Genomic DNA, 23,337 nt, shown 5'->3' with positions numbered 1-23,337 from the left:
GTTGTCTACGATGCCTATCAGTGTTTTCCAGCTTAATGTCAGTAGTTCATGTTAGTAGTGCAACAGCAGTTTTTTGTAGAATATGAGGAATTTAGGTCTAGAATAGTCTCTTGTTCATATTTTAACATTTCTTTGTGGAGTTCCTGTCACCAGCTGGAACTTCCTGACTGCATGTGGATGGGCTCAGATACCACTAATCTGTATGATTTCTGAAGCCCCTCCAGATGGCAGGTAATATTCCGATGTCAGACCTCCTTTCTTTTTCTGAAGCAATTTGGTGACAAATCTATTGAATGGTCTTTTAAAAATAGAAGAGATCAAATATCTCAGAAGTATTTTAAAATAACAAATCCTTAGGAAATAGAAATGAGTTTGCAACATTGATGCTGAAACATGTTCAATAGTTGGGAAACTTCGCTATTTGCAAAGCATTTAATTTATTTTTCTAAGTCTGAAGCCTTTTGGAACACTGGGAATAAGGGAAAGTACTGCTTGTGAGCTACTTAACTTGGTGTTTATGAGAAACGGAATTGCAGTTGCTGTTTTCCTGTCTGACTTCTGTGTGAACAAAGCATTATTAAGAGATGTTCCTGCTCATGACTCAAATGCTTGTCCTTACTTTCACACAGCATTGTGTGGAACGTCAAGACCTTGGCCTTGAGTGCTGGCCCAGTATTAGTATGAGCCAGAGATGTTTGTACAGGAATGCCAGTGAATTTAATGCTTTTTTTAAATTTATTTTTTTTTTAAGTTCAAGATTTGAGCTTTCTGAGTAGATTTAAGATGGCCAAAGCTGAGCTCATATCTTTTACTTTGAAGGCTTTTCTTCTCGTTTTTGAGTTTTCTTACAGAAGTCCTTGTTCTTCTCACCTGCTATAGCTTGAAAAGACTCTCAGTCAACCTCAGTAACCTCTTCTAATCTTTCTAAGGCCATTACTTCAGAATCTGTACTCAAGTTTGTCTGTAGTCTGCTGTATGCAGAGAGTGATCATCTTGTAATTGGGAGGCAACAAGTCATGATTATTGTTACAGATATTTTTCACAAGGTGTGTTTATTTTCATATGCTACATGGATTATTTACCGGCTTCTTTAGATGTTCCACTGAAAGTATCACTTCCTGCATAGCAGCACAGAGTCCACTGTCATTGAATCTTGCTGGAAGTTTCCCATGAATATATCGATATGACTAATACTGATCATTGAAGAAAAGGGAGCTAGAGATACTGGGTGGTGCCTTTCACGTTAAGGGATGGGATGGAGGGTAATGAAAAAGCAGAAGGGGCTTTCACTGATGCCTTCAACTACATTCAGGTGATACAAGAGTTCAAATTGTGGTTTTTCTTAGGAAAAACTCTCCTTTCTTTAATAGTATTTATGCCTGAATACTGACTTCACGACTTCTTTAGAAGAGATTGTGACTTTCTCTTTTTTACCACATAACACACTTCCTCCTTTTTTATTTACAGCTCATGAAACTGGGTGTACAGTTAGGTAACTATTTTTGTAATTATTACTAATCAAAATAGGTAACCCAGCACTTTCAATTCCTTTTAACATAAAAAGCCCCATATGTGCAGTGGTCAGATATATGGTATATGCAAAAGTTTTGAGTCAGTCATCTGTAAAAGTGCAATGAAAGATGTCCCTTTTTTTCTGATTACTTAATTTATTAGAAATCAAAGTGGAACAAACATCTGGTTGCTCAAAATTCTGTGTGTTTGTATTTCTTTGAGTTGAAAGGCTTAGTACTATTTATTGAGATTGTTCAGTCTGAGTGTCACTATTCATTTAAGATTGAAGAAGAAGGATGAAGAATCTCACCACTAGCAAGTTTTAGGAATGCCTGCTTATTAATCAAAAGATAGAATATTGTGTATTACTTGTCATCATAGGGATTAGGTATTTGCAACAGCAAAGCTGTTGCACCTGATACAAATGAAATGTGATGCTACATTAATGCTATTTTTTTTTGGTAGTAGTGGTGTTAAAATAGGCATATGTTCTATTCTGTTGAAGTTACTTTTAGTTCTTTGTTTAAAAACCAAGACTCTGGTGCTGATCTCTTCAGAGGATATTCTTAATGAAAGATTTATAATGCATAGAAATCACAATTAATGATTCCACCATTAGTTTGGAGGTAAATAGTAGGGTAAAAAATGCCGCTTTTATGCTTGTCTCATTTGACCTTTGTTGTTCTATATAAGAATTCAGTCATGTGTCATTACCAGAAAGTAAATGCACATCATGTTATAGGCATGATGAGAAGTTCTCTTAGTGAAGGTTGAATTTGAAAATGGAAAGTGGTTTGAGGAAGTTGGATGTTCAGACTAGCAGAATGACTGGATTAAAGAAGTACTTCTGTAATGCTTATTGTGGAAATAACATAGAAATACAAGTGGTATAGGAAGTAGCATTACCTTTTTTTTTTGTTAAAACACCCCTCTGTATTGAATAATAATTGAAACATACATTGCTTTTTATTAAACTACAGTATTTATCATTACCGTGATGTGAGATGTAAACTTACAGTCTTGCCATGTTTAAGTAGTTGTGCTGTTGTATGGGCGAGTGTTTGAAGATCAGCACAAACAGGTTTGTCGTGGTTTGATTGCTCGACAAGTCTGTATTTGTGGTTCCTAGCCACTTACCAGGTGGCCTTCACTGCTGCCACAACCGTCTTTTGGATCTTCTCCACTAACTCTGTATCTGTCTGAGAGACGGGGATAATGTCTTTATGACTGTGTCCTCTGCTAGTCCTGATTTGTTAGCCTGGCAGAAGTCACTAGAAGTGAAGCATAGCACAGAATCAAAGTTAATACTGTCTTAACTTACTCTTCAGAAACACGTAGCTGTACTGTTCTTGTTCTTTCACCAGTACTGGTGTTCTTTCATGTGCCATGGAGGAAACTAAAGGAAGCCCTGTTGTGATAAGTTTCCCAATATTTTGGCTTTGTAAGAGGCTAGGGGGTGACTAAGGCAGTTGTTGGATGGTGGAAGTGTCACAAAGAAAATCAGCTAGTGTTCGGGAAAAAATTGGCTTTGTTTTTAAGAGGTGAGATTAGGATCCTTATAATGATTCTTCCCCTCCCCGCCCCCTTCCGCAAGTGAAGATGAATTCAGGAAAGGCATGTAAGGTATAAGCTACCTTTTTTTTTTTTGTTGGTGCAGAAAAGGTTAACAGGCGGAATATTGTTGGGTGTTAGACAATATTGTTGGTGTAGAGTTAGACAGGATGGCAAAAGAGTCAGCTGACTAATTTCTATCTGGTCTGAATTTGCGTAGGCATTGAAAAGGGATTGTAGAACTTTATATAATAAAGTTAGGGTTGTTTATATTCCGGGTTCCTGGGTTTGAGGAGGAACCTGTCTGAATTAGCACCTTAGACTTTAAGGAAGGCTTGAAATTTAAAAGCATAAAAGAGAAAAAAAGTTTAAAAAAAGCCCCAAAAGTTGTATTTTCTGAAATATCCCATTTATGGGAACTGATTCAGCAGCTAGTGCTTTAAATGTGCTGATCTGGGTGTAAATTATTGCAAGATATGAGATAACCTTTAGCAGTGGATCTACAAGACTGCCATCATTCCAGAGGGCATGCTCAGGACTGGCATCCTGCCAAAGGCTCAGATATACAGGTATTGCAGACATTTTGTTTGTTCTTCACAGTTTGAGGATTCTCAGGAACTTTTCTGTTCAGAGGGGATATACGCAAAAAGTGCTGATATCCAAGTCACGCTAATAAATTATGACAGCAAATCTTATATGGAAGAATATCAATATCATTTTTGACTTAATATATCCATATTTAGAGAACTTCAGGAATATAAAGTCTTACATAGAAATTAAATGATTTTATTCATTTTATTTACTTCCTTGTGTAGGGAACATACGTATCATCCTTCATGCAAAATTGTTTTTCCCTTGACTAAGACGACTGCAGCCAACATCCTTCTCATTTTGTTTTGAAATTTAGAATACACCTTGCTTTTTACCAAAGTTACATGTAAATAAATTTTTCTTAGTTCAGTTGGTGTGTGCAGAAATTTGTGTCTATACCAGTGTGCAGTAGGATTCATGGTTGCTGTTCAATAAAGCAAATGATTAATAGAGAAAGTAGGTGACAACCCCTAAGTTATGAAAGGTGAATTATGAAGTCTGATGCTTTAAAAACCATGTAATAACCATATGTTGCTAACTAGTTTCTTAGACAAAATGTTATTTAACAGGCAATTATGAAAAATCTATCATAACCTCCTTAATGTGTGTGTTTAACAGTACCAAAAACTGAGACAACCCAATTAGATAGGCACAGGGCCATGATCTGTGGTTTTAGCCCATGGCTGTTTATAGCTCTTCGGGACTTCAGAACCACCTTTTAAATATATTCATTCACTCTTAAGGCTGGGTCCTATGGTAATGTACTGGTTTTACTCTTCTGGTTCCTTATACTTTATATATTAAAATTCTTCCTAATGATCATGAGCATATGTACCATTACATTCATTTCAGTTCAGTCCGGATCTTTATAGTGTACTGACTTTCCAAGAACTTTGTGCATGTGAAAAACATGAGTTCTGAACACTTACATATAACTTTTGGAGTTCTCTATTCCCTTTTATAAAAGAAAATTTTCAGCACTTGCTGAAAATATATTTTGTTATATGTTACTGACTTTACTGTTGTGTTTTTTGTTTACTACCTAATTTGTTTAAATTGCTGAAGTGCCATTATCTTTTTAAAAATCCCAGTATGAAATGCACTAAAATGTAGAGATCCAAGTTATACTTGCCATGTAAAAGTGGTGAATATGTCTATTTAATTTCAAATAAAAAAATAAATATGAAGAAAAATTTAAGCATAAGAAGATAAGAGAGTTTGGATAAAACTGTGTGGAAACTGAAGCTAAATGTCGTGGGATTCCTTCCTCATTGAAAAGTTTGGAGGTACTTGACACCACAGGCAAAGTTAATGTGAATCTCAGATTTTTATCTGTCCTTAAGGAGTAAGAAACAAAACAAAAAAAAGACTTTTATGTGAAGCCGTATTTTGCCAGCGATACATTGTTCTCTTAGAGATTAATCTTTGGAGAAATGATCTTTTAATTTAAATTTTACCTGTTACATGCACATACTTGATTAAAAGTTTAAAATATGAAATCTCAGGGAACAGAAAAGGCAGAGAGTAAGCTGTACTGCTTTTTGAGTAAGACCTTTCTTTTCAGTGGTACTCCATAATAGAAGCCTATCCTCAGAAGCAATTGCTAGTTCCTTGTTTAGTAGGTAGTAATGTTTTTTTCCATTTCTTGGTCCTTAACTTTCAGATCTGTCATACCTCAAGAGTCAAAACTATGATTCTTAATGAAATGATGTTTCATTTCTTAATGTTCTCAATTAGTAACTGCCTTGTAAGTATTGATATAGTCAGAATATTAAATCTCGAAAATATTTAGGAATACACTGGAGCATATTCAGTACATTTTATTTTGTGTGTTCTGTAGCTCTTAAACATTTAGATTTGAACATTCCCTTTCTTAAAAAAAAAAAAAAAAAAAAAAGCAGCAGCTTCTTTCTGTCTTTTGATCTCTCAAATATCCATTAATGTATTTTTGGGGGAGTTTTTTATTCACCTTACCCTTGAAAAATGCGACAGACTCCCAAAAAGTAATACAAAAATATTGCTCAGGTATGTTTTGGATGGAAGAAGCTCAGCTGAAGCTCAAACTAGCAAAAGGCGTCAAGAATAACAAGGAAACACCCTGTTGATATGTTACTACCAAGTAACAGTTCAAGGAAAATGTAGGTCTGCTACTGCGTGGTACTGACAGCTTAGTTACGAATGACACAGAAAAGGCAGAAGTGCTCCCATTTTCTCTTTGCCTTGGTCTGCATGGGGAAGGTTAGCTCCCAAGTCTCTGTGCCATGAAGCAACAACAAAGTAAACAGCAAACCACCGAGAGTAAAGGAGGACTGTGCTAAAGTCCTTCCATACTGGTTGGACATATACATCCCATCAGATCCTGTTCATGTGTATCTGAGTTGGTGCAATGGAGAACCACCATCTATCATGTTTGCAAGGTCATTAAAGACCTAAGCAACTGGAGAAGGGCAAATATACCCGTTTGCAAAAAGGAAGATTTGGGAATCTACAGACCAATCCGTCTCACTTCAGTCTCCAGGGAAATTATGGAACAAGTGTTTGTGGAAGTTGTTTCCAGGCAAATGAAAGACAAAAAAGTATCTGGGAAAACTCAGCCAAGGGTAGATTGCGCTTCACCAGCCTGGTTGCCTTCTGTGATGAAACGGCTTGGTCAGTGGATGACAGATGAGATGGATGCTGGGTACCTTGATTTTACAAGGAATCTAATGTGTTTTCCACTAGCATCCTGGTAGAGAAGTTGGTAAAATACCTGGGCATACAGACCGTGAAAAGTGGCTCACCTGCCAAGGTCAAAGGATGATGTAATGTTAATAGTTTAAGTCAAAACTGTCAGCTAGTCACAACTGGAGTTCCTTGAGGGTTGATGCTGGGTCTGGTAGTGCTATTCAATACCTTTTAAAATACTCTAAAGGTATGATTGAACCCTCACTGAGTTTGCAGATGACTTCAAAGTGGAAAGATAGATAGGTATGTGGGAAGGAGGAGCCACCATTCAGAGACCTTAACAAGCTGCAAAATCAGGCCTACAAGAACTGCATGAAGTTTAACAAAGATAAATATGAAGTCCTGGACCTGGAATGGTATAACTGAAGTGGCAGAACAGGCTGAGGACAGACTGTGATTTTTCAAGCGTATGGCTTTAGACACAGAAAAATAGTAGTTGAAAGCAAAATAAAAATAATTAATCTATATCATGACATTATTATAATCAACTTTACATTATGCTTTTATGGTTTTTTAAGGATTTTTAAGGTTATGGAGGTATATATGTGCTGGCAGAGTAATGTAACTTATTTATTACTGGGGTATATATATTTAGCAAACTCTAATTCTATTTCAAGAAAGTTTTGCTCACGTTAGACTTGTCACTATCTCTAAATAAATATAGTTGTTTCATGAGGTATGGCAGTTTCTGTTCAAGATTGGAAATTAAGTTGTCCTGAATAGACTTCAGGATGTAAAACCTTTGTTTCTGAAATTATTGGAGATTTGGAGAAAAAAAGTTAGTTGGCTGTAGCGTTGTCCACAAATATGTATGTACAGCTCCCTTTTGGGGTGTTCCTAGCTTCATAAAAGTTGATTGGGGTACTGCTAATGATTTCTGCTAAAATGGCTTTTCTTACAGTGGCTTCTCTAGGAGCTCCACACATCTGCCTTTGAGGAAAGATATTTACATGTACCCTAATGGATGTTTTTTTTTTGTAGTAGTAGTTATAAATTAATCTGTAACATATGTTAAAATTGACCATTTGCCTCAGTATTGTAGTTCAGTATCTTAAGTGTCTTATTTTTGTGCATGAAGGAGGGATATTAATCCACAGTCTGCTTAATTACTTTCTGTGGGAATAAGTTATGGGTACATGGTAGTTCTTAACTTTTTAATTGGTGAGGTAGTGCATATTTTGTACTCCTAGTTGAAAGCCTTGTAAGTTTCCTTCATAAATTCCTTAACCTAATTCCTTGGGTTATTAAACATATTATAAGTGGTGCCTCTGTGCTTTGCAGTTCTCAGCGTTTCTAGTTCTTGCCAACAAGATACAGAGGAATTGAACAGAGCATGCAAAAGAGTGTCTTCTGAAACTCTCAGATGTCACTTCCTTACTAAAATTTTGGTGTGCTGACACAATTGGTCAACCTGTGCTCAGCAAGATCAAAGGGCAAGCTCAAAATAACATTGCTACTGTAAGAATGTAATGCTTTATTCTGCCTCAAATGCCTGTGCATGTGTCACTTCCTTTCCTCCTTAGAGAAAAGGCGCTTTGGGCACCTTTTGGCACTTGGTAAAATAACTTCACTGTTTAATTTTAGTGTGTCAGATTTTTAAAAGACTTATTTTTCAATAAAATTATTTATTGAGTAAAGTTAAAATTTTAAGTATAATGTATAAACCATTAAATTTTCTGCCTTTTTAGTTTACAGCTTTTGTGGTGTGTTTTTTAAGAATGTGTTAAAAGCATAGTATAGAACGGTACTGTACAAGAAAATTTCTAGGCATTTATGGTATTTGGAAAGTGAGGCTTAAATAAAGATATTGAAACAAATTTCTCAAATGCAACACTTAACTTTTCAATGATATATAAATCCTGTTTAGAAAGTGTGTGAAAATACCCAAATAGGGGAGGAGGCATGGAGTCAGAGTAATCACAGTAAAACTAGATTTGTTTTGGTGTGCTTTCTAAGATAAATAGCCATCCTTGTCGTATGGACATGTAGGTGGTAAAATTCTGGTGAATAACAGCAATACGCCTATCTTGTTAGACTGTCCTTGGCTTTCTCAAATAAACATTTTCTCTGGCATCATTGTGAAATGCTAGTTGGGCACATACGGCAAAAAACTCTCCAGACGGCTGACAGTATACAGTGGCTAAATGTTGAAAAAACATGCAAAGACAGTTAATTGGTTACATCAGAGTTTTTATGCCTATGGAAAGCAGTGTAAAAAATTTAACTAACTTTTCTGTATTCTTCTAGTATTGGAGGGGGGAAGTCAGAAAGTGATGGATCAGAATCAAAGAGGGATTTTCTTTTGGATTAACAAACCTCAGTAGAAGTGTAGGCAGTATTTAAAACAGCATGAATCTTCTTCAGGGTAGTTTCAAGGGTTGGTTTGTGAATACCGGTTTATGTACTCGCTGCTCAGCAGACCTCCAAAAGACCGCTGTTCGTACTGATATTTTGCAAATAGCACTGTTCATCGGAAGTGTACAGGGAAGTTCTCTCCTACCAGTTTGCTTTGTAACTTTGGAAATGATGCTTCTGTGAATTAAGTTGATTCAAGAAGAGTTTACGCACGGGTGGGGAGTACATGCCTTGATCCCAACGTAGCTGTAGGAGGAAGTGGCCAATGCACTGGCAATGTAGTCTTCCATTGTTGCACCTCTCTTTTTGTCCTGTACCAACAGCTATTACTTTGAAAGTGGGACTCTGTGGTCTTTAAAAGGGAGTTCATAAAGTGCTGGGAGCAGAATTGGGTGAGAACTGGGGACCATGACCCCTGGAACCACAGTTAGTTTTGACTGGATTTTGCTATGTTTCTGAGCGGGTGAGAATCAATTAGCAGGACAAAGCACTGAGAAACCAGGCAGTGTAATATGGACAAAACAATGATTCATGCTTCAGTACAAACCAGATGGATGTGGGGACATAATTACAGTGTACAGTCAGATCTGCAGCAGTTAGTTTGCCTCAGCTCAGTATTAGCTCAGGTTCCCCCTTTCTTACACCCTGGGGTGGAAGGGCTTGGAGCGCCCCACATCCACTGTGGTGCGGGGTCACAGACCCGTCGTGCAGCCCCTGGGGCCAGCTGGATCTGGATGTGGGGAAGCAGAGAGGCCAAACCCGTCTGCAGATTTCAGCTGTGGCCCATGGGAAAGTTGCAGAGGGTCATTCTGTGAGAGGTTTTGTAGTTTGAAAAGCTTAACTACTGTGTTGCTCTCGGCAGTTGAGCAAATACTATTTTCAGATACTTTAAAGTAGGAAACTTAGGATGAGAGGAGGGATCTTTGATTTCAGTAGCTGAGAGAGCAGAAGTCTCTGGTTGAACCTGCAGTCCCCTTCATGGCTGTCTTCAGAAACTTAACCTTTCCTACTTTTGACTTGAGAACAGATTTTGAAGAAATGTGAATAGTTCTCTGCTATATGGGCCAAAGAATTCTTTGATCAGTGGTTGAATCTTATAACAGGAACAAAAGCACTAAGCTGGTGGCAGTTCCATCTCCTGTGAACCAGAGGATGCCAAGGTGCATGTTCTGTTAGGAGCACAGCGAATGGTTTCTGCCTAAAAGTCTTCCCTCTGAAGAAGTTTTCGGTTACTGTGATTATGCTTTGTAGGGCTAAAGTAGTAAAGGATTAGGAAAAGGAATTTTTTCATTTCCTTGACAGTTATGAGGGAGAAATAGTTTAAAAGGGAAATGTAAGATTACAGAAGTTGGTTAAGGAACCAAGATCAGCTATTGTACTAGAATTTTTTTACAGTACTAAGATAATTAATTTTAAATTGGCAGCTATCTTTTAATCCATTATTACAAAAGTTTTTCTTGAAAATTTAATAGGTTTCTCTAAGTATCTTTAAGGAAATGTATATTCTAAATGAAGGAAGAAGTCTGCAGTTTGTGTATTTTTGTTTTAGAAGGGTTGGGTTCTGTTGTGGTTTTTCTTTGTCGAGTTCATTTTTTAATGAGTTTGAATAAAATCAAAATCTAAAAATTGCTTTAGTGTTATCTTGACAGTAGATTTTCTTAGCAGTACTAGAGGTATTTTTTTAAGTTCAGTGTCTGTCTTTTGGAGTTTTCTCTGTATACTCTTCAAGGATATGCCCAGTGAGCAGGATTTCAGTGTGTGGAAGTTTTGACTCGGATTGCACAGCCACATAGTCTTCTTGTTCGTAAAGCACACCATTTCTTCTTTTATTATATAGGCAATGACTTGGACAGAGTTGTAGAAGTTACACTTGGACATTAACTGGTATCAGAGAACTGATAGTTTTTAATTTGCACACCTGGAGATACAGGTTTTGTCTTTAAGTTTTATAAAGCTCACTTCAGCTACAGAAACCTATACATAAATGCATTTTGAAAGTTGCTTGCTGTTTTGTATAATTTAGAGTTCTGTCCAGATTTACAGATGCCAATTTTGTTTTCTTTTCAGGTTCCTGGCAAGGTTTCTGTGTGTATTGATTGTGAATTAGTAAGGCAGCAATGGCACTTTTGCTGCAGTGCAGCATTTAGTTACTGACCACAGTGACTCCTGTTTTGTACTGCCTGCTCAACTGCCCTGTCATACTCTCTTCAGTTAGGCATATCCTAGAAGGTTGTTTGGAAGCTTTTGGCAAGGTGTCTGATAGCGTAAATTAAACTTTACATTATTTAGTGGGAATCATGCAAATGCAATCAGAACTGATGCCTCATTGTTTTTATGTTTACATGCATAGAAGGAGAACAAAAGTCTTAGTAAAATGAGGAGTTTTGCTATGATGGAAGTAGGAGGAGAGATGTAGAGCGGCTTTATTGGGCGTGTTACCTTAAAACAGCAGCTGGATGTCTATCAGAAAATAGCACGTTGAGATACTGGTTTTCACAGATCTAGAGTTGTGAGTTTCAGCTAATGCCTTCAACAAAAGTATATCTAAAACTATGTTTGATGAGGAGGGACAAGAGGGTCTGTCGTGAATTAAGTCTAGAAAGGTAAAAGGGGGAGCCTATAATTGCCTATTTTAAAATTCAGAGTTACAATCTTAGCTTAACCCAAGTCCAATGCATTTTCCTGAACGCATAGTATTTATAAAACTTTTTTTTGCATTGATTATATACCTTATTTAGGCTTTTCAGACATATGCCAAGAGACTAACATAATAGGTTCATGTTTAGCAAATGGAAAAAAATACACACGAAGTTGCAGTGGAAATGTTGCACTTTGGAGAATAAATGTGTATGTGCAGATTTTGTCGTCTTAATGTCTTTTTTATTTTAAGAATTACGGACTTTCTGTCTTACTCTGTACCTGGCTATTATTATTATTACTACTACTACTGCTGCTGCTATCTGTTTCTATTTTTCTTTACACATGAGAGAAAAATGTTGGTTTTGCATATCAGTGAATTTTTAAAAACACATTTTTGTAAGCATCTCTAGTTAGTGTGCTTTTGAAACGTAATTATTCTCGAGTATGCATGAAGAAATAGAATAAAATTGTTCTCCCCAAAAATGCTAAAATTTGACAAAAAATACGGTATGTAACATACTTAAAAATACATTTCAGTAAAGTGAGTAGAAAAATGGTACTAGGTCTACTGTAGAATTTTTTATTTAGATAACTATAGTTTGTTAATGAAAAAACATGCACTGTAGGTATTTTATGGTCTACCAATAAAAGAATAATAAGGGCACAATATGGAAAAAAACATATTTATCAGACTTTGTGACACAGTATCTGATGAAATAATAGCATAAATGTTATTGTTCATAAACTATTTTAATATGAGAAGAAGAAATGTCACTGGGAAGAATATATTTAGTGAAAATCTGGTGGTGGGTAATTTGATTTTTTGGTGTTGTTCATTTGGGTTTTTTTGTTTTAGTTTTTCCTTGATAAACAGTCCATGTTTTCCTTGAAATCTGTGGAAAATGAATATGACTAATTTGAACTGTCCTTGTCTCAAAGTAGACTTAATTTTTTTTTTGGAATGCAGGAATATTTTAGTTTTGAAAATGTATTTACAGTACTGTATACAGCTTGCTAACATGTGTGAAATGTGACTTACAGGTGCTGACCTTAAAGAAAGAGCAAAAATGCACTCAAGTGAAGTTAGTTCTTTTGTCTCAAAAGCAAGAGCAACTATTAATGAAATGGGTATGTAACCTCTCCTCTGGACAATGTTATTTTAACTGTAACCTGAGAAGGCTTAGATCAGAGGAATGACAATAAACATGTAGGGTTAATTCTTGACAGGTAGTAGGATATCTGTGATTTCTATTGATAAATATGAATCATGGTGCATTACTTCTTGTAAAATGTTCCTGATTGAGTTGGACTTTTTTTTTAGAATGCTAGAAAAGGCTGAGTCTTAACTGAAATAAGAGATGATATGCCCAGCTGTTTTCATAAAGGATGGCTTGTTCAGTGACACCCAAGTACTTTAGAATTAAATTTTTAATTTTGCATTCCTGTGGTTCATATAATCAATGCAGTCTTTACTACATTTTGTAAACATGTTAAACATCGGCTGTTGATAGAAAGGTAGCTGCTAAGGCCTTCTGAAATTTTGTTTAGTATTGCACTTGTTCCGAAGTAGTAAAACCTGTTACTAGTTTGGGATTTTAATTGACTTATACCAGTTTTTAAGTATAGTTATTTCTCTAGAAATTTTACATTACGAGTTCATCATCAAATCATTATGTTTCTACATTCTGCTGATAAGTTTTAATGAAATTGGTTTTCAACATGGTATTGCTGATACGTTTTGTCAGAAAGAGAAGTCAAGTGTGCCAAGTTTGAAGCAATTAACTTCATACATTTAATTTTATACGCAACATATTTTATCACTTGAAATTTTGTCACAAAACTTTGAAGAATAATTTTTTAGAGAATGTTTTTAGATGCATTTTCTTAAAAATACATTGGGTCAGATCTTGGTTTGGGCAGAATGTTGAGTGGAAACCAGTATGTTTTTGGACATAAATGACAGACTACTGAAGGATGGGTCTTTGATTAGGTACTTCATGGAGATGCCTGTGTCCTTGAATTAATGCCTTGTCTTTGAAGCGAAGCAGAGACTCAAGGCTCTTCAAGTGGATAAAATCAGGAACATACCTAGAAGTGCATAGATACTGAATTTCCTGCAGCTGATCCTGTTGTTCATGCTGGTGTTTGTCCTTCTATTGGAATGCCAAGCAAGAGGCAACAAGTTGTTTCAATTAGTTCATAAGCTTTTTGAGAGGCTTCCTTACCTCTAAGAGAAAATTTTTCAGCCTTAGACTGAAGTTACTGAAAATGCTTTCTGAGCTGCTTTTAACTTTTAAATAGGAGCAACTGGTTTTAAGATCTTCCTATGATCAGGAGATCTTTGTTTTTTTCAATTTTATTATTTTTATTTTTTTTAAGTGAAAAAATTCCTGAAGTAAAAAAAAAATATTTGAATTCAGCAGTCTGTACAGAATAGCTGGAAAATATACACAGTGGTTTGATGCTTTGGAAAATATACACAGTGGTTTGATGCTTTGATTTCCTTCAGAGTTGAAAAGAGTTTAAGACAAATGTTTGATTGTCTTGAACTTCATTAAGGCTCCTGTGAGAGTATTTAACTACTGAATATGTAAGCAAATTTTAAGTATTATCTGAAAGGTTTATAGTGGATCATTATGCTAATAGTGAATTACTTGCAGGTTAGGAAGCCAGTGTGAGTGCTTTCCTTCATTGATCTCTAGTCTCTTTCTTAAGAAAGAAGCATGAAATTGTGAGTAAGTGGAATTAATATTGGAGAATCTAGGTCACTGTCATGGTTTAACCCCAGCTGGCAACTGAGCACCACACAGCTGCTTGCTTACTCCCCCCACAGTGGGATAGAGGAGAGAATCAATCGGAAGGGTAAAAGTGAGAAAACTCAGGGGTTGGGATAAAGACAGTTTAATAGGTAAAGTAAAAGCTGCACATGCAAGCAAAGCAGAACAAGGAATTCATTCACCACTTCCCATGGGCAGGCAGGTGCTCAGCCATCCCCAGGAGAGTGGGGCTCCACCACACATAACGGTTGCTTGGGAAGGCAAACACTATAATGCTGAATGTCCCCACCTTCCCTCTTCCTCCTCCAGTTTATGTACTCAGCGTAACACCCCATGGTATGGAATTTGGCTAGTTCGGGTCAGCTGTCCTGGCTGTGTCCCCTCCCAATGTCCTGTGCCCCTCCAGCCCTCTCGCTGGCACGGCCTGAGAAACTGAAAAGTCCTTGTCTCAGTATAAATATTACTTAGCCATAACTAAAAGCATCAGTATGTTATCAGCATTATTCTCAAACCAAATCCAAAACACGGCACTGTACCAGCTCCTAAGAGGAAAATTAACTCTGTTTTAGCTGAAACCAGAACAGTCACTGAAGTACCTTGATAGGAACGTTTGTCAGGGGATGCAATAATAGCAATTAAACATGCTGCAGGTTGGAAAAGAGAAAGAATTTGAATGTATGTAACCCTTACCCGATACTGTAACAAAACTTTTGCTTAGGTGGAATGAGTGTCTCTCTCCCCTCCCCCTTCTTTCTCTTTCTCTCCCCCTTCTCCCTCCTTCCTTACTCCCTCCCTGTCCCCATTTTGCCATTTCTGCTTTAAAACACTAAACAAAACAGTCACTAGAAGGTTCTTTAATGGTTACCTGATACTTGACCATCTCTCAGTTTAAAGGCTTTTTTTTTTTTTACAGGATTAGAGAATAATATTGAGATACCACTTCTAATATTATTGGTCAGTTTTCATATTGTGTATGTTTGGACATTTGAGATACTGGTTTTGAACACATTATGCTAACAGTACATGTATTTATAGGATGGATGTAACATTTTTCTGAAGGGTCTTTGCAGAGCAATCTAAAAGGTGGTTCCCTAAATCAGGAATCAGTAGAGAATATAAAACAGTGGATTTTATAAATGAGATTAGATTATATGGGTGAACATGATGTCATGTTGTGTGATACCTTATGAATAGAAGTGAACATTAATTTTGCAGCATCAGAAATTCTCAGTTCTTCTTTTTTTGTTCTGAAGAAATTATCTGGCATTCCAGAATGTAATTTTGTAGAACTTGTGGGACATTGTATTTGCATTTGATTATTGCAATGATTCTGTGTGTTGAAAATAATAATGATGTATTTCCTACCCAGCACAACCAGAATAGAATGTTCTGAGATCGTTAAAGAGAGGAAACAATTTTCAAATTATTATTTGCCACTGTAGAATGCTATATAGCCAGGGAACAACATTTCCAATCTTCCACTTTGTTTTTTCTTTTTTGTATCCAAGTTTAATGCTGTAATCTCATTTAAAATGTGTTCTACTTTTTGCTTTTCAGAAATAGGTCATGTTTTGATAATTGCGTTTGTGTTTGGGTGTGTGACCTAGTAAGGAGATGCTTCTTTTAAGCAATATTTTCAGAAAGAAGACCCATTAAATTATCTTTGTAGATAAAATACAAAAAAGGTTAATTAAATCTTGAACAACTGCATAAACTTATCTTTTTAGAATTGACATACTTCGGTTTTCTTTATTTCCTGTCAATTTCATTACATTTAAAACCCTTACACTAGTGGTTTGTGTAAAAAGCTGTAGTATCATTTTGGAATATGGCTACAGAAGAGAAATTTCTGGAAATTGAAAGCATACTGCATTTGTTTTTAAGAGATTAATTTACAACTTCTTGCTAAATTTGGGTGAAGTATTAAGACTGCAGTAAATACCACTTGGTATAAAAAGAAGGATTTAAAAAAGCTGAAAATTTGTACTGAGCCATTCGTTGCAATGCTTTGAGTTGGGGGGGCAGGGGATCAAAACAGTCTCTATTTTTAGCAGTGGTTGCTTCTTCTAAAATTACACCAGAAATGTGGGGGTTTGTTTACTTTTTTTTTGTTGGTTTTGTTGTTGTTTTGTGGTGTGGGGTTTTTTTGGTTTTTTTTTAGTAGTAAGAATTGTAAGACTGCCTGTCCATTACTGTGTTCTGCCGTGAGGCTTTTTGTTACTGATGTAAGGCTGGCTTTGTCCGCAAAAAAATAGGAGAGAAGGCATTAATAGATCTCTTGCAACCATGCAAAACAAAACAGGCCTGATGGAATGAAATCAAATGTTACTGACTCCCAGAAACCTTGTTTTTGATGCTTGGGGCAGGGGGGAAGCCATCATTGTGGGTCAGATCTTCAGCATGTATTTTATGATATGACTCCCATTAAGTCCATGTTGTTCTTTATACTGGCTGTGGGGTCTGGGCTGTGATATAATCATTGTACATAATCTGTGATTTCAGTTGCAAAACAAACTGAGGCTATATGTGGAGCTGAATGTAATAACCACTGCCCTCCAAAAAAACCACCTTGTTTAGCAGAAAGAGAAGGTGAAGCTGCAGCATTGGAACTGAGCAAATACCTGTAATTACTCAGTGATGTTTGGCCCCAACCCCTCATTAGTGAGAAACAAAATTGCAAAGCTTTTCCAAAGTATATATGTTTAAGTACCTAAAATCCACAATTGGGGAAAAAATATAATTTGGAGACTGGCTTTTTTGGTTACTTGTAAAAATCAAAATTAAGTGTAGTTAGGTTTGACTTTTATGTCACATTTGGAGACAAAACACCTTACTTGTGACCTGATGGAACCTAGTTCTCAACTAAGCTGAGGAAGAAATTCTTAATGAAATGCTAGTTGTACTTGTTTTCTAATGGGCATGTTCCATTATAACAAACCTTATAGTACTCTAAGACATCTGATTAGTTTCTGTGCATAAGTTTTGATATAACTTTAATAAGTAGTGATATTACTAAACCTTGTTTAGACATAATTTTCACAGATGTGATTAGTTTTGACATAGTCTGGTTTGAATGAGGTTATCCTGAATGAAAGCACCTTGCAGTCATTGCACTTTTTTTTTTTTATTGTGTGCTTTTTATTTTATTCAAAGTAGATACAACCATATATTTGAAGTTTTGGGTGTTTTCCTCCTTAGCAGTTTTCTGTCATTCTGGCTTGTCTCAGTCATCACCAAACATTTGATTTACCTAAAAGAGTGCTCTTGTTCATCCTTCAGGAGAAAAGTCTCTTCTCCCAAAAGTTCCTTTTTGACTATTTAAGGTCATACATCCTTGGGAACTCTTAGGTTGTGCTGCATTATACGCTACAGATTTATTTTGGATGCAAGCTGTCAAAACTTGATCACAGAGATCCCAAGAGTGGGATCAGGTTTATGTAAATTTTGCTTGATTTCTGGGCTGCTAACTGCCACCCCACCTTCCCATGGTGAAGTCTTAAAATAGCCAAAAATAGCCAAGAATGATCATTGATGAGGTCAGTACAGTGCTGTATTTTGCTGTTTGAGTTTCTGGTGCTTCTGTGGAGCTTTGTTTAACACTGTGGATTTCTCTCTTGGGGAAGAGCAGATACAGGCTATAACTTGAGAAAGCATTAACTGAGAAGCTGAATAAAATATTGCAGGTAGCTATCAAATTTGAAAAAGGACAAATGTATAGCTAGCAGTGCCACACTTAGCAGCCATCCTTAGGCATTGTGGTCTCTGTACATTGCTTACACTGTGAAAGGGAGATTTTGGCTTGCTGTGTTTTGTTGTTGCCTGTTAAGTGTAGAGCATAACCAATACAGTTCAGGACTGCTAGCATTCTGAATGTGTTGCTGAGCTCTTGGTTGTTTTCCAGTAATAGATTTACTGCTTCTCTTAACATTGAATTAATTTAAGATACCCTTTGACTAAGTATTGTCTGTTTCCTAAATAGACAGTACAGTCCTTGCAGAGCTGAAATTATGGCTTTGTAAAATTGCATTGGATTGTTTTTAATTAAAAAACACAATGCTAAACTCTGTACCATTATAGAGGCAATGAACGCAACATTAAACTTCTGTACCAAGATGCTTATTAACTATTTGTATGGCAGCATTGCTTCCATAATTGCTAATACACTTTTTCCCCCCATAATAATAACTCTCTAAAAACTCTTACAATAAAAGATGCAGAAGCAGAGGACTCAAATATTAGGATAAGGTGGTTGTAAGATCCGAAGATTAGGGAGGGAGGTGGGTTTGCATTGCTGATTCATTACTTTGATCTCTGGCACTGCTGTGCAGCCTTAACAAAAATTAACATAGCCTCAGCTGTAGTTCAGTTTTCCTTCTGTTAGTAATTCCAAATGCTGTTCTGTGAGGAAAAGTGCCTGTGCTCTGGCTGTGCCTCTTTAATTTTCCTCCCGCAGAAAGCCACTACCAAAACAAGCATGCTGCTTGCTCAAATAGTTTACTGAGATCAACATAGCCGGTTTGCACATTGACTGTTAATACAGGCCTCCAGTATGACTTGGTGTTGAAGGCTCCTGGAAGCCACATTGTGTATGTTTGATGCGTTGAGAAACTACCCTTTCCTCTTCCTGTTCAGGTTTGAAAATGCATGTTTCAATCCCTGAATGAGAAGGAATAGTTTGTTAGCTCTTTTGCTTTGCCTGTTTCAGTCTCTGGCTCTGTTCCTAGAACCAATTGGTATTCAAAGGGCAGCGATTCCTGGTATGGTACTGGAAGTATTATGTTGCTCTTCTATCGAAGAAATTGTAAGTGCACTGCTTGGGCCCAGTATTAGGCATTGACTTCAGAATATCATGTTCAAGTCTTGTATTGAACATGACTTTTGTGTAGGTATGTGGTGCTTTGAGGGTATTACTGAGCTAGTTTATATATATAAAAAAATATTTATGCATACTGTGAACATTAGAGTGTGTATCCTTTCTAGTGTTCAGTGAATAAGCTGACTGAAACTATTACTTAATATATTAAGCTAATTTAAAAATACAGATATTTTAGCACTAGAGTGGGGAATGTGGGTATACAGAATACTGCTGAAAATAGTACAGGAGAAGAATTATAGAAATGTTCATTTAAAATGGTCACAATCTGTAGGATTTTCTTTGTATCATGCCAAACAAGAATGCTAGTGGACTAGAGTATATGTTGTCTTCATACTGTAAATCAAACAAGTAGACAATACAAAAAAATCCAGACTTGTCCCATTGGATTCTCTTAATTATTAGAGATTATAGTTGTGCAGCGGCTCAAGTTTTATTTTGTGTGCTAAGAAAGAAAAAAATGTACCTAGAATTAGAATGTAAAAATGTAACTGAAATCTTTTATCCTTAGCATTCTCCTTTTGTTTTGTAAAATCAGTGCTTGAATATGTGCTATGCTATTTGTGTAATAAGTTCTTAAATATACTTAGTAAGGATAAGAAATAATTTTCATTTTTCTTCTGCCCAAAACTTTTCTTCATTTGCACAGAAAGTAGATTCTGTCATCTGGGGTTTACTTCATTGTTATTTTGCTGAAGGCAGAATAAATCTACAAGAGGAAACAGTAAATATGAAGAAACTGAGGAATCTGTTTTTCAAACTGAAGTGCATCACTGAAGATGAATGACATATCCCAACTATTTTATGTAGTACAAAAAGAGAATCATGGGACAGTTGGCTGCAGAAGCCTTGTAGCTAAATGGTTTGATTGAAGTGCCTTGTCCTGGTGTCAGCTGGGATAAAGTTCCATTCTCATTAGTTTCCTAGCTTTTGCTCCTATTATAAAGAATAAGAAACCACACTGTCCCTATTAACTGTCCATAATAAAGTACCAAATAGAAGATTTTAAAATTAAGAACATAATATTCCTATATTAAGTAATTTTTTTGTCAATTCAAAAGTGGGTTTTTTTGTTCATTTATAAAAAAGAGCGATCACTGGAGGAAACTGGGAAATTAATGGGATTGGGGGAGATGCCTTAAGAAAACCCCTTAGCTACAGTCATAATAAAGGGAAGATAAACTTTACTAGTATTGTGTGCTTAATAAACGACTGTAAGTAATGTGCAGTGACCATTTTTATTAAAAAGCAAAATTTTTTTACAAGTACTGAGAAATAACTTTTTTCATGCAGCTCTGTCTTGCTGCAGATTGTCTGCCTGAAGTTTGAAGGTATTAAAGCAATGATAGTAATGTTCAAATAAAGCTTTCAACAGTAGCAGTCTATTAAGCTTCTTATCCAAAGCACAGGAATTAGAGGGTAGCTAAAAGCCTTTCACAGCTGTAGCTAGCATATGTGTGGACATGAATTGTGTGTATCCAAGTGCACATGTAGACTATTCAGACTAAGTGTGGTGATGTTTTTGCAGATGGAGATATTTTTAAAACATATGTAAATACGTAAGTTACTTTGAGTAACCACTTTTTCATTCTTTTTGCAATTATGACTGGTAAAGGCTTTGTAGCATTTAGATACTTGTCTTGCACAAAAATGATTTGACCAATCTTCTTTGCCTTCAAGTTCACACAGGAATATTTGACAGTCTCTCTTAGCCACTTTGTTGTGTTGCTACATACATTGGATGGTTTTCATAGTGTTATAGAATAGATGAACGTGCATGTTGAAATGTTTGGTTTCTGTTAGCTTTTTTCCTGTAGAAAGGCCTTTTTTTGATTGTAGTGCTTGCAATTGAAAATGCAAGCAAACTGCTGTAGTCGCTGATGTGATAGCAGATTTTACAACATGAGGTAAATGCCTGAAACACAAATGACAATGCAAAGCTCATATGCCATCTTAATGTTATTATTTTTCTTTAGGAAAAGATCCCAGTTGTTGAAATCAAGATACAGTACTGTGTTGCAATTATTTTTCTGATTTCCTGTGACAGAAATTAACCTACAGGAGAGTGTGATTTTGTGATTAAAATGTTCCAAATATTCTTTATATTAGGAACATTTTAATCACAATTGCCCATGGACTGCCTCTGCCTGCCACTCAGGATGCATAGTTTATGCCCTTTTATTTTTGAAGGGAAAAATCTTAACTTCATGCTCAAGAGCAGCATCACTGAGAGAGGTCAAAAATATGGGTAGTGAACAGGTGGAAGAGAAGTCTATTCTGAGTTACAAGATACAAATATTTAGGTATAAACTTAATTAAAACCAATTTTTAAAAATAAATTCCAAATTATTATAGCAAGCTAGTATGTAGTTTAAAATCATTACTAATGCTGATTCAAAATTCCTATTTACATCCGTGGCCTTTTGAAAATGCTGTCCTAACTTGTAACCAGAAAACCTGCAGATTTTGAATTATGAAAGAAATTCTGTAAACTAACAGGTCTTGAACCTTTCTTTCAACATTGTTGGTGTAGTAATTTGCCCATAGACTTCAAGTATTAAGTGGTTTTAAACTATTGTTAGTTGTAATACTCATTGAAGATAAATAGGATGTAAATGAGCACTTTTTTCTGTAATAAAATATTTTCTTTATTTGACATTTTCACTCTATGATGTGACTTCTGTTGCTTTCCTAATGGCTGACCCATTAATTATGGAATCTACACATAAGTGTTTTGTTGTGTTTAGACATTTTTGGGGCATGTAACCATTCTTTTTATTAATTTGAAGGCTCCATTAATATTACTACTTCTAAATAAATGCACTAAGAAACAGAGAAAGAGCTTTCTTACCTGTAAATTATAAAATTGTCCTTGGGAAGGTGCTGGAACAACTAATCCTGGAAACTACTTCTGGGCACATGAGGGACAAGAAAGTCATCAGTTGTAGTCAGCATGGTTTCACAAAAGGGAAGTTATGCTTCACCGGCCTTATAACTATGATGGAATGACTTGTTTGGTAAGTGAGGGAAGAGCAGTGGGTATTGTCCCTCTTGACTTCAGTAAGGTTTTTGACAAATGTCTCATATAAGATTCTCATAGAGTAACCGATGAGCATGGACTGGATTAACAGACATGGAATAGGATTGAAAATTGGCTGAATAGATGGCTTCAGAGGCTGGTCATCATCAGCATGAGGTCTACCTGGAGGCCTCTAGCCAGCAGTTTGTAGCCCAGGGGCCAATACTGGTTCAGTCTTATTCATTAACAATCTGGATGACGGGACAGAGTGTACCTTCAGCCATTTTGCTGATGATATAGAAGTAGAAGGAGTCGCTGATGCACCAGAGGGTTGTTCCGTCATTCAGAGGGAGCTCAGCAAGCTGGAGAAATAGGCTGACAGGAACCTCATTGTGTTCAACAAAGGAAAGTGCAAAATCCTGCACCTGGGTAGAAACAACCCCATGCAGCAGCACATGCTGGGGGCTGATCTGGAAAGCAGTTTTGCAGAAAAGGCCCTGCAGGTCCTGGTGGACACCAAGTTGAACATGAGACAGCACTGTGCCCTTGTGGCAAAGGAGGCTGATGGTAACCTGGTCTGCATTAGGAGAAGTGTTGTGAGTAGGTAGGGGGAGGTGATCCTTCCCCTCTCCTCAGCATTGGTGAGGCCACTGCTAGAGCACAGTTCTGGGCTCCCCAGTACGAGAAAGGTGGAGCTATTGGAAAGAGTCCAGCGAAGGGCCGTGAAGATGATGAATGGACTGGAGCATCTCTCCTATGAGGAAAGGTTGAGCAATCTAGGACTGTTTGGCCTGGAGAAGAGAAGGCTCAGGAGGTGACCTCATATCTATGTATCTATATATCTATATACCTGTCTATCTATATATAAACCAAAATATACCTATCTCTCTCTGAATGGGAGGGTGTTAAGAAGATACAGCTAGGCTATCTCCAGTGGTGTCCAGTGACAGGACCAGAGACAATGGGCACAAAATGGAATATAAGAGGTTCCTCTTGAACATCAGGAAACACTTAATCTACTGTGAGGGTGATAGAACAGACACAGGTTACCCAAGGAGGTTGTGGAGTCTCCCTCCTTGGCGATCTTCGAGAGCCATGTGGATATGAGCTTGAGCAGCCTGTTCTAGGTGACACTGTTTGAGCAAAGGGTTTGGACAAAGTAACCTTCAGATGTCTTTTCCAGCCTCGACCGTTCTGTGATTTAAAGGTTTCTCATGTGCTGTAGGCATATGTAGGCAGATATTTGCCATGCTTTCTTAACCTGCTTGAGTTAGATAATGAATTGTGGAACTTTT

The 23,337-nt window shown here is 36.6% G+C and overlaps 1 protein-coding gene across 6 annotated transcripts in view; it reads left to right on the top strand.

Moving 5' to 3' along the window:
- The window catches only part of AUH (AU RNA binding methylglutaconyl-CoA hydratase), a 113,932-nt gene that overhangs the window by 22,404 nt on the left and 68,191 nt on the right, over nucleotides 1–23,337 (top strand). For 4 of the 6 annotated variants that reach the window (XM_055698626.1, XM_055698623.1, XM_055698622.1 and 1 more), the window contains exon 4: nucleotides 12,415–12,501. The exons of the other annotated variants lie outside the window; for them this stretch is intronic. In XM_055698626.1, the coding sequence (XP_055554601.1) occupies nucleotides 12,415–12,501 (87 nt within the window). The remainder of the gene's footprint in view (nucleotides 1–12,414; nucleotides 12,502–23,337) is intronic. 6 annotated transcript variants of the gene reach the window in all.

Source organism: Falco cherrug, chromosome Z (genome assembly GCF_023634085.1).
Source record: "Falco cherrug isolate bFalChe1 chromosome Z, bFalChe1.pri, whole genome shotgun sequence".
NCBI lineage: Eukaryota > Metazoa > Chordata > Aves > Falconiformes > Falconidae > Falco > Falco cherrug.
Note: the sequence above shows the minus strand (reverse complement) of the source record. Positions and strands in the feature narration are given on the sequence as shown.